Source organism: Eptatretus burgeri, chromosome 17, assembly GCF_056783735.1.
Source record: "Eptatretus burgeri isolate ZD-2024b chromosome 17, Ebu_testis_v1, whole genome shotgun sequence".
Classification (NCBI taxonomy): Eukaryota; Metazoa; Chordata; class Myxini; order Myxiniformes; family Myxinidae; genus Eptatretus; species Eptatretus burgeri.
Genome location: NC_140977.1, coordinates 21,041,232 through 21,053,731, shown reverse-complemented (window position 1 = coordinate 21,053,731; position 12,500 = coordinate 21,041,232). Strand labels below are relative to the sequence as shown.

At 44.2% G+C, this 12,500-nt stretch overlaps 1 protein-coding gene across 2 annotated transcripts in view; it reads right to left on the bottom strand.

The window, feature by feature from the left end:
- LOC147009506 (uncharacterized) overlaps nucleotides 1-12,500 on the bottom strand; it is a 78,870-nt gene that overhangs the window by 41,225 nt on the left and 25,145 nt on the right. For both annotated transcript variants that reach the window (XM_085861411.1, XM_085861410.1), the window contains 3 exons: nucleotides 6,129-6,266; nucleotides 4,328-4,364; nucleotides 3,662-3,766 (listed from right to left, as the gene is read on the bottom strand). In XM_085861411.1, the coding sequence (XP_085717537.1) occupies nucleotides 3,662-3,766; nucleotides 4,328-4,364; nucleotides 6,129-6,266 (280 nt within the window). The remainder of the gene's footprint in view (nucleotides 1-3,661; nucleotides 3,767-4,327; nucleotides 4,365-6,128; nucleotides 6,267-12,500) is intronic.

Sequence of the window (12,500 nt, the reverse complement as noted above, 5' to 3'; positions counted from 1 at the left end):
CATGTCTGTCCATCTGTCCATCTTATCCGTTTATGATCGAGGAACAACTTAATTAAATCGAAGGTTATATTTTGAACATGAATCGGAACACGAATAGGAAGAGTATGAATTTGCCGTTTCATGAACTTGCCGTTTCACCCTACAGTACTTTAGCTCTCAATTTGTCCAGATTGCACATGCGCAGAGAGGAATGAGATAATAATTTTACTCTGTCTGCCTGCCTGGCAGTCAAACAAAATTGAAAATCATTCCAAACAAAAATTTTACTGTTTTGAAGGATGTCATAAAGGACACAAACAACAGGCATGAAGAACGAATGTAACTGTTAGATCAGGTGATGTAATCGACACTGGGGAAAATGGCGGTAAAACCCAGAATATATATATATATATATATATATATATATATATATTCATATATATATATATATATATATATATATATATATATATATATATATATATATATATATATATATATATATATATATATATATATATATATATATATATATTCCTTTAAACCTCTTTTACCCTTTATTTAAGTTGAATTATATACTTCAAAACTGCAGAACACAAATCGCCTTCATACAACTTCCAAGAACCTCCAGTTTTGTACTTGGACATGTTCTATAGGGTGGTGTACAAAACTACTTTAATAGCGCTAAACTTCAGGATGTTTTTTTAATGAACTTTAACATTATTTTATTAAAATTGAAGTATATACTTGAGCACTGCATGGGGAATCGTGTTCTAGGAACTCTCTAGTTTCATATGATTCGCAACCACAGTGCTGTAATTCAACGTAAAATACACTTCATTATTTGAAGCCGATTTCATAGGCAGATGAAGTTTAAGGTTTTCCGACACCTGCACACTTAGTTAAAGCAGGGCTTGATGCACTGTCTCTCTGTGCCACTTACGAGGAAATATTGAAAGCTGGAACGGCGAAAGTCCCATGCCAGTTTGTGTAGACAGTGATGCCAAGGCTGAAGATTGGAGTGAATATAAATATCCAACGCTCCAGGAGGCCATGAAATTCTAATCTCTGCATTCAATTAACTCTTGGTTTGATGTGCTTCACTGTACTTTTCCGTAGTATTTTGCAATCCGTATTTCAATGGTTCAGTGGAGTGCTTCATTGGTTCCGTACGATTCACACCAGGTTCGTAAACCTCGTTTCATAATTCTGTATTTTGATGGATGTTTCCCATTAGTTCTGGTTACACTGCAAGTTATTTTCTGCGGATGTAAACATTCACTGGGGTTTCAAATAAAAAAATGCACGAACACGTTTTCATGTCGCTCAGCACAAAAATTTAAATCACATGAAAATCTCCACGTCCACAGTAACCGATAGTGATGGGTAATTTGGAAGGAAGCTAACATGATGTGAAGACATACCTGAACCACATTTCTTGCTTAAAGCTTTTATAATGTATTTTTCCTTATTCTTTCTTTTCCCACTTCTATAAATTTTCTCATCAAGTGAGTTCAGCAAATCCATCGACACTCTATAATCCTCATTTTTCATATTCAACAGTTCATTGAAATAATTTGAACTTTCATGTCCATATTTTGTTTGAAGAAACATCAATCTGGGAGTTAATTTCACATTTGGTCCATGAGAACTCAAAAACACTAATTCATCATTAAACATAAATACCTTTTCATTAACGAGATGGAACTGTGCAGATTTTTCTGTCAGTATGAGACCCACGACACTTTTTTGAATTTGTTGAATATTCATTATTCGTAATCATAAAATGTGGGTTCATTTACCTTTCCCAGTTGCAATATTTCTTCATGACAACAATATGATTCTCCAAATTCTTGTTCCATCATTTGACAAAATTATTTTAGCATTTGAAGGTTTTTCGGGGTTCATTCCATCATGGGAATTATAGATACAAGTGTTTGATCTTTTCTCTCTTTTTTGCTGAATTACACTTTTTAAAAACTCTTTTTTTTTTCAAAAGAAATTCTCGTTTTCACTTCATATGCTTCTTCACCTGTTAGTTTTTGTTGCGGTTTCTTCTTTATGGACTGTATTACAGTTGTGTAACGACTTCTAAAACGGACATCTCATGTTATTTGAACCTTTTTGTTTGTTGTTGTGCATCCATTTTACGCGTATTTATTTAACGAAAAATATCATTTTATATCTCATCTTGCTTCACAATGATATATTTATATTTTCCAATCGTGTGTTTCACATACTCCTCAAATTCCTTTTTACTATACAATGCTGAACAATTGTCATTCCAGAAATTGAGTACATTTTGTGCCATGAATGCAGCTGCTCTTTCCTGGGAAATTCTGCATACTCACCCTCCCTCTCTAAAAGTACCGGGTGGTTAACCCTCCCATCTACTTTCTTTACAGCCCTCTCGATGAAGTTTAGTCACTCAAACTCTTGGAGCTCACTATCGGCATGATCTTTCTTGGGCAAACTATATTTCAAAGTTTGCCTCTAAAGCCAGTCACCGAGTGGGCATCCTCCGTCGTACAAAGTCCTTCCTTGGCACACCTGAACTCTTATCCTCCTACAAGGCCCCCATCCAGAGTTTGATGGAGTACCGCTCTCCCCTCTGGGCTGGTATACCTGCCTCACACCTTGCTCAGCTTGACACCATGGAAACCAAGGCCTTAAAGATTATTGGAATCTCCCACGATTAAGCTGAATCTATCGGCCTATCACTTTGCCATCACAGACAGATGGGTGGTCTCTCTGTCATATTGCACCTCGTTTCTGGTCTTGCACCATCTGCCCTCTCCATGCTTTGTCCCCCCTGGTTTCTGCAGGGCGCACATAGTCCACCAACAACCCTCTTCTGGTGAAACTACCAAAATCCAGACTCACTGCTCACTTCCACTCATTTGTTCCTCTTTTTTCCTGCCTGAGGAACCAACTTCCACATTCTCTTCAGACAATCTCATTCTTCTATTCCAGGTCTCCAAGACAGCTGACAACCAACTTAGATCATCCCCACCCAAACCTATGATCTTTTCTACCCCCATTAAACCCCATCCCCCAAATTTCCAGTTTTACCTTCCTGAGAGTTTGCTTCTGTATCCATCTTATCCACCCCTGCATTCTCCCATACCTCTAACCTTACCCGCGGATCCCTTGTTGTCCGTCTCAGTTTATTTTCTCCCTTGGCCCTTCTCCTTCTACTGTTCCTTTTGTTATGTTATGTCCTGATCCGTTCTGTGTTCTCACTCTTCCATGAGCCTTGACTCCACGAGCCTTAACTCTTTATAAAAAAGAAAAAAAAAGTGTTAAATTTAGCTGAAAAACAATAAAAGTATTGGCATTATTTCTTATTGAGTAATGAGGTAGCTGAAAGTATTATTGTGATGGATAAGTACAATTACAACTTGAATGTCTCCTTCTTGTGCAGGAGGAATATACAGTAGAATTGTAAACCTTTTTACATCACAATGTTAAATGGAACTTAAGGGAATGAAAATTAATATTTCTCAGTGTGTTGAAATTGCATTTAAAGGCAGTGAGATAAAATACCAGGAAGCTGCAGTTGTATCCGAAAAAAAAAGTTCGCAATGCACAAGTATTTCAAAAAACATGAATTTTAGAGAGAAAAAAAGTTTTGAAAAAAAGGAAGTGCAGTGATCAAGTGTTTGCAAATGTTCGGACTTGCCTTCCTTCTTCGGGCTGTGTTTGTCTTCCTTCGATCCGTGTTTGCGTTCCTCCTTCGAGCTGTGTTTGTCTTCCTTCTTGAGGATGGACCTCATTTGAAGAGCAGCTGCAATCATGACACAAATATCTCTAATGAAGGTTTGGTGAGGGTATGCTGGAAAACTGGGTGGGATATTCGAGGAAGCCTGCGCCTGCATGCAGAATGCTTCCACAATGGCGACCCCGCTAGCAAAACGACAACGGTGGTCCAACATTGGCCAAAAGTGTCGGGACAATGGGAAAAATCACGTTGAGCCAATGATGATAGTGACATTGTCCCAATGTTAACCCAATGTCAGTGTGTTAGCTTGATAGCCGCAAATGAGGTGCTCAGAACTCTTTGATAATACTGATTTGTAAATAATTTATCTAAATGGACTCAAATAAAGGGTATGTGATCGATTTCCCTGAAATAAATGTCAAAATGAAATGGGTTACACGAGTCAGCCTTGTGGCTACATCTGATTAGTGAAATAGATAGTGAAATCATTGCAGGAAAAATTTTCAAACTTCACATTTCGAGCAGTGGTCAATAATATATTCCTTGGCTATTGCAGTTTATGTATGACGTGCAATTTTCTATTGCTCCGTTTTCTATGTAATTTGAGGAAAAGAAAACTTGGCTCACACTCTTGCGCCTGCAGGCGTAATCCGAGTTTCTGAATCTGCAGACACGATGGTAGGGGATAAAAAGGTGGAATAAGTAACCTGAGTATGAGTCAAATGTATAATCAGGTTTGCAGAATTGTAGAGAAGGAAGAGTGAAGGGATGGTGAAACAAGGGAGACGAGACAAGCAAGAACCATAGGCATGAAATATCAACTCAAACTGTCACAACAGAGTTTTTCTACCTTGCTGATGCTCAGTAGTGGGAAGGTACTGCACATACTGCACATGCCAAGAAAGCAATGTCATCACAACTTATCAGTGTGGCAAGGCAGCATAAAAGAAAAATATAATATATGTTCCCTGATAAGGAACTTTGATACAGGAAGAGGTCATGACACCCACCAAAGCCTATGCTAATATTGGCAACCTATGGTAGTTAGTCGGCACTCGATCCTCTTAAATACTGAGTGTCAAGCAAGGAAGCAGCACAAACCATTTTAAAGTCTTTGATACGACTTTGAACTGCCAACTTCCCAGACTCAGAGTGGACACTTTAACCATTATGCTACCAAATCTGGTTTATGAGGTCATGATGCAGAGAATGATGAAATAAGTGTCACCTGGTTGACGTCATATTACTAACCATGATGCAAGCATGATCATTCATCAGAAACATCAAACCCTTCACCGGCAATAAAAGTTTCATTTGCTTCGAGCATTTCTTGATGCAACACATTTTGATGCAGTTTCGTTCCACTTGGTAGTGATAACTAAGAGGACAGTTTTTCTTCGCAGAGTAATATAGTACCTCATCGACACGTGCAGGCCAACAATGGAAAAGTTGGGAATATTACAACCTGATCGAGTCAAAAGTGTGCACGAATGTGAGCAGCCAACATGATTTTGCTTTGACAAAAATCAATGTGAGCTTAATAAAAATGTGGTACCATTCTGGGATGTGGGGGTTGAGAAGGGGGATTTTGCAGTGTTATGTTGTGTCCTGATCCATTCTGTGCTCGAGCTCTTCCATGAGAATCGACTCGACGAGCCTTAACTCTTTATACAAAAAAAAAACCAACAAAAATTCTTCTGTAGAATTTAACGGGAAATAAAATAAAACTATTATTATATCATTATTTCTTATTGAGCAACGAGGCAGCTGAAAGTCTTGAGCCACCCACTTGTGTCCTTTGACTGCAAGAACATGTTTTATTGAAAGGAGTAACCATTCCAACGGCTCCGCAGCAATCGCCCCGGGGGAGTGCACGGAGGAGGCCTGGTTTTAAGATCAACCTTAAAATCTTTGGAAATATGAAAACAGATTTCAACCAGGGTGGTTCTAAGGTTGTTCATTTTATCGATCTGAGTACTGTATAATTAAAAATACAAATGCGACGATTCGTTGATGACAGTGTTTATCGAGAAATGCGACCCAGTTGTGCTTTTACGTCCCAGGCCTGCTAGGATTGCCAAGAGGTATGCACACTCGCCTTTGAGCTGTCCAGCCTGAGTTTGAATCCCCGACCCAGCTATAAACTGTCATTTGGGTGCTTCCCATGCAGGGCGAGCCGTCGATGCATGTGCCATCGGATTGATGTTAAACTGGATGCAACATCTTCAAGCATGAGTTGTTGGTGGTGATGAATGATCCCACAATGTATTTTGCGAATTGAAGGCAAGTTATCACCTACGAAGAGTGAGAACGGAATAGAACTGACAGAACTAGTAACAATAAAACAGCATCCTCAAGACTGAAGATGCTACCCTCAGACACAGCACAGAAATAGTGTGGAAAAGACAACCCAGAAGGCAGTACAGACCTGGTCATCACGAGCTGCAATTTGACTCTTATGTTCGGTCAACTGGGCCTGTGACCTCATCATTTGCCGTGACAAGCTCGCCATCGAGCCAGTCTCCCCAGCCATCGATTCCCGCATGGATGAAAGTTCTTTTTGAAGCTGTGTACGTACAAAATGAGTAACATGTGGTCAGAATTTGAACAAGCATTTGTGTTGAATCACCATTGACAAGCTTTGCTGTTTATTCGACTATCAGCACCATTTTAGTATTGTTTAGCGAGGAGGTGAGCAAAGACAGCCACAGGAAGTAATGTTCAATTGTATTTTGGGAACATCCGATCATTCTTTAAAGGGAGGTTCAAAAGGACTGCACCGAGCATGTGGTGTGGAACTTTCATCTTGCATCATGCATTTTGAGGCAGTCAGCTGAAAACCCCAACACAACGATACAAACCCCAACATAACCATACAAACCCCAACACAACCATACAAACCCCAACACAACCATACAAACCTCAACACAACCATACAAACCTCAACACAACCATACAAACCTCAACACAACGATACAAACTCCAACACAACGATACAAACCCCAACACAACGATACAAACCCCAACACAACGATACAAACCCCAGCACAATCATACAAACCCCAACACAATCATACAAACAGCAACACAACAATACAAACAGCAACACAACGATACAAACCCCAACACAACGATAAAAACCCCAACACAACGATAAAAACCCCAACACAACGATACAAACCCCAACACAACGATACAAACCCCAGCACAATCATACAAACCCCAACAAAATCATACAAACAGCAACACAACAATACAAACAGCAACACAACGATACAAACCCCAACACAACGATAAAAACCCCAACACAACGATAAAAACAGTCCCTCATTCCTTTCCTTCTCCATTTGTTGAACATCATTATCTAAATTACTTAAATTAGGTAGTCGATCTCGTCGGAAAAAAAAAATTTGAGATTATTTTTTTTCTACCCTTATTATCAGTATTTCCGTCGATATGTTTGTTTGTCTGTCTGTCTGTAGGTATGTCTGTTCAGTCCAGTGCTCCGTTAATACAATGGCGATTTTGATGAAACTTGGTTGGAAGGTTCATACCATGACCTAGTTGTGTGCAAATGAGAACCGTTGCTATGGACACCACCGTTGCCTTGCAACGGACCTTTGAAATTTTCAAAAAAATCTCAAATATATATTTTTTCAAAAATCAAAAATCAGGCCACGAGCGACTATGGGCAGTACATTCAGCCATATTGTCAAAAATTTCCAGCCGGATCCTATGAAAACTGTCGGAGAAGATAGACTTTGAATGAACCCTGGTCGAAAACAATTAAAAAAACGATGATCGTTATATCTCAGAGACTATGAGTCAGATATACATGAAACTGGTACGGTAGGTTCATGGTATGTCCTAATTATGTGTGAGAAAGAACCGTTGCTATGGACGCTTTTATTGGCTAGTAACGGCTGAAAAACGACTAATATCGACTTGATCGACCACCCATGTCCGCCTACGGGCTTGTCTTTCTTTGTGTTTCTATCACTTTTGTCATCGTCTATTTTTAATCTTGGATGTCGCTTGTATATTGCCATCATGCTGCTTTTGGCACTTTGTATTCTAAGCTCTCAACTTTCCTCCAATTTATGTTTTATTGTTAATGTGCTACTTTTGACTCTGTTTGTAAAAAGAAATTCATGATTTTTAATGAGCCATTCATTTTGTTATGGTAAACATCCTGAATAGCAGTTTTTATAACACACTTTCTTCATGTTGATTTACATCTACGTATTATATGTTTCAAATTTGTTATTCCTTGTAAACCAAATATCCTGTCTTTGGATTTTTTTGTTTGGTGTCTGTCAATCAAACAGAAATTGTGTGTGTGTGTGTGTGTGTGTGTGTGTGTGTGTGTGTGTGTGTGTGTGTGTGTGTGTGTGTGTGTGTGTGTGTGTGTGTGTGTGTGTGTGTGTGTGTGTGTGTGTGTGCCCTCCATAACTACAAAACTGTAAAACCTAGCAGCGTGAAACTTTGCATGCATACTAAGAAAACGCCAAGAAAGTGCATAAGAGAAAATTGGGTGTCTGGGTTAATTAAAACACCCCTTTTGAAGATTATTAACGGCCATATTTAATTATATCCTTCATCAGGCGCATCCTCTGACACTTCACTCTCTGGGGTCTGAAGCAGCCGTGTTTTTAGGCCTGCTCAACAATACCTTGACTTGGAACAGGCCGCAACGATTTCTTGATGATGAAGTTTTGCATTTGATGTGGCACAAGAGGTTCAAAGAGGGACGGGAGGAGGTTAAAGACGATCCACGGTCTGGAAGACCTTCAACGAGCAGAATGGCGGACAACATCGAGCGTGTGAAGCAGATGGTGCGCGCAGATCGTCGACTCACGGTGCGAATGATTGCTGAGGAACTTTCCATTAATAAGGACACTGTCTGGAGCATCATCACTGAAAATCTCGAAATGCGCAAGGTGTGCGCAAAGATGGTCCCCAAGCTGTTGTCTGGGGACCAGAAACAGCAAAGTCACTGTCTGCCAAGACATTATTGAGCACCTCGAAGACGATCCAGACCTGCTCGGGAGAGTAATTACTGGCGATGAATTGTGTATATTCGAATACTATCCCGAGATCATACGGCAGAGTCATCAGTGGAAAAGTCCAGCATCACCAAGAGCAAAGAAAGCAAGGATGTCAAAGTCGAAGGTCAAGGTGATGCTCATCGCATTTTTTGACATCAAGGGCATCGTCCACTTCGAGTTTCCACCACAGGGTCAAGCAGTGAATCAATACGTGTACAAGGAGATCCTCCGGGGCCTCATGAGATCAATCTGGGACAAGAGGAGGGATCTGTGGGAGAACAACGCCTGTGAGCTCCACCCTGACAAAGCCCTTGTTCACAGTGCCCTGAGCATCCGACAGTTTCTGGCGGAAAGGAACGTGCCAACTCTGGAGCAACCCCCGCATTCACCAGACTTTGCCCCTTGCGATTTTTTTTCCTATTCCCCAAGCTCAAGCGGACCCGATTTCCTGATGTGGAGGCCATCAAAAGGGCCGTGATGATGGAGCTCCGGAGGATTCCAGAAGAAGCCTTCAGGGGGTGCATTGAAGCGTGGAAGAAGAGGATGGATAAGTGTGTGAGACTGGAGGGAAACTAATTTGAAGGGGACAATCTGTGATTTCAATATATTGTTACGGCTGTGGAAATTCGCATTAAACCATAAAGGGCCCGTAGGTGAGATATCTCTAAGTACATGTGTAGTTTGCCCAAACTCGCTGTATAGAGGGAATTTATGTGATCCATTCGGGCTGCGATCCAAGCTGTTCTCGATCTTTTATTTCAAACACACAACATTTCAACAACCACGCCATCCCCATCACAGCGCCAACCACACTGCAACCACGCCACCTGCACCATCTACGCTACCACATCTTCGCCACTCGCCATTCAACAGGCTCCGTGCGGTTACGATCTCCGCGGAGGAACAAACAAAAACCAACAAGGATGCTCGGTGGACTTTTCCCGCCTGTTTTTCCCGTCTGACTTCCCCGCGCTTTGGAGTGGAGGAAGAGCGATGCAGGTCAAAGGTCAGAGGTCATGTAAAGGTGGCGCCTCTTTTTGGGGGAATAATTCTCTGGCTCCGAGCCAAAAACCGATTCCCTCGGCCCCCGAACGGAGCGGGGTGGAGGGAAAGCGTGAGGGAATGCCCTTTTTCGGGAACCCTCTCGAAGGAAGGTGGAGCCGAGAACGGGGCGGGGCGAAGGGCGGAGCCCGGGCGATAAAAGACGGACACGGGCGGGCGCAAGGAGCGCTTTTTCTTCCTCTTCGTCTTGGCTGGTGGTTCGGTTGGTTTTTGTGGAGAGTTGGTCTTCAGGAAGAGGTCCTGTGCCCGCGCCTTGGCGAGCGGCCCTGTCACGAAGGCACGGACGGGAGATGCGGCAGCGCCCGTTGCGAGGTGGACCTGTGCGTCCGGACGGGGAGTGCTGGAAAGGGTTCGCCGGCCGCGACCACGCTGACGGTCGCGGGAGAGGGACTCACCAGCCAAAAGGAAGTCGCGACTTCTTTCTTTCTTTTCTTTGGGGTTTTTGTATGGATCTTGTGGCGTCGTGTCTCGTAAAGTAGTATTGTTTTAAGTGTTGCCGTGTGTACGCGTATTCGGTTGCAGCTCTGCATCGTTTCTTTTGTTACATTTGCTTTTTGTGCATAATTGTTTTAACTGTTATATGTGCATTTTTTGACTGTATGGCTGTATATACGTGCTTGTCTGTGTGCGTGTGAATAAAATGCTTGCTTGTTGAACTGTGCCAGTTTCGCTTTGTCTTTTCTCTATTGGCCCTCCATCTTGCATCACGGAAAGGGGTTCGTAGTGGGTGCAACATCCCAGTAATTAATCGGAACCATCAAGGCCAACGATAACACCGCTCGGTTATCACTGTAGCACGGAACGGACCGCTTAAGCGGTTCGTGTCCGGAGTCGGCCTGTGGCGTGGTACGATCGCCCGGTCGACCATCCGCGCAGGTACTTTGGCAGATAGGTAGATCGAATTTGGTGAGCAACCCTATCCTGCGCGGGTGGGCAATTGGCACGGTCGTGGTGGGGTTAAACCCCCACCCGTGACGAGCTCCCGGCATTGTTCCGAGAGGGTCACGACAGAATTGTCTGTCCGGTGGGCGACGTGCCGCGATTCGAGTTACGCGGCCGTCCGCACGCCGGTGGGCGCGAATTCGCAACACTGGTGTCAGGTCGTGGGACACGAACCCATCCCCCTCCTCGCAACACTGGTGTAAGAGAGCGGGAAACAAACTCTCCCGTCTCCAGCTAAATTCACGGGGATCGGTTCAGGGATGAGAGGAGCGACCCCCGATTCCTTCCAAATTACGAACAATTAAAATTAACCCCTTACGAGAAATAAGATGGAGTCTCAAGGCGAGCGGGAGCCGGGGGTAGTAGAAATGGATGTAGAATTGTTAGAATCCATGGCCCAGGATGAAAGCCCCGAGCAGGAAATGTTTATTGTGCAGGAACAGTTTCCCCCCCAACTGAACCCAGAGCCCGAAATGGGTGCAGCGGCGGCCGCGGTGTATGACACCTCCCTCCCCCTCTCCACCAAAACCCCCCGATCCTCGCCGAATCGGCTCAGCCGAGTGCACTCGACATGGCCCAGCTATTCGCCATGCTGAAAAACGAGATGGATACGAATGCGCAACAAGTGAAGGAAGAAATGAAAGAAATGCGGGGTGAGACGCAGAACATGGGCCGAAGCCTGCAGGCGGGCATGAAGGCAATTACAGGGGAGCTCAAAATGGCGACGCCACGTGTGGGAGCGAAGAAGCTGGGAGGGAGTGCAACGGTTGTCAGGCCCGCAAGGGAGGCGGGCGAGGAGAAAATAATTCGGGGGATGTGTTGGGCGAGAAGCGTGGAGGTGACGGAAAAAGTGACGGTGACCGAGAGGGAAAAATTAAATGGGGTGACCGAAATGTGTGAGACGAGACATGAGGTGACGACGGAAAGAAGAAAATAAATAATAGTTGAGACAAGGAAGATAACAAGGGAAGAGACGGAAATAATAGAGACACGGGAGATAGAGGGTGAATTGGACGGAGTTAAGGACGAACACACACACATTGAGGTAGTGGAGGACCATGAGGGAGAGCTGGCGGACTGTGTAGGGACCCGGTGCGAGCAGCTGGATAGCCTCCTCCAGGAATGAGGGGAGGGAGTATGCCCCCTTGAGGCGACTCACGACCAGGTGAGTTCGGTCGTGTCGAGCGAGGTCGAGGGGACGAGTTCTGCGAACGGGTGCACGCCGAGCTTGGGGGGTATAGAGGCCCCGGAACCCCTTGTGGGGACACAAATCCCCAGTGTGGTTGTCCCGGTGTGTGTGGTTAAAGGTGTGAGTGCACCCCCGTGTGTGAGCGGTGTGGTGGCGAGTGTGCCGAAGTGCGTGCTTCCCAGCACGCCGTGTGTGGATGAGGCACCGCGTGTGAGTGTCACCGCGTGTGCGAGTGTGAGAGGGACCGTGTGTGTGAGAGAGCGGTATGTGAGGGAGATGACGGTGGGCATGCGCGAACATGCAGCCGCGTCTCCCGAGGTCAGTGGAATGTCATGGTGTGTGAGCGTCGTGACACGCAGGTGTGCGTAGATTGAATGGCGACGGAGACGGCGACAGAGAGACAAAGGCCGAATAGCGGCCGTAGCTGTAACGGGGACCGCGCTGGGTTCACCCAGCAGCGAGCGCGCGGTCCGTGCTGTGCAACGCACGAGGCCGCCACGTGCTCACTTGCGGGAGAGATGCCCGGTCCGGAAACACCAGCGGTGGATGTTGCCGATCC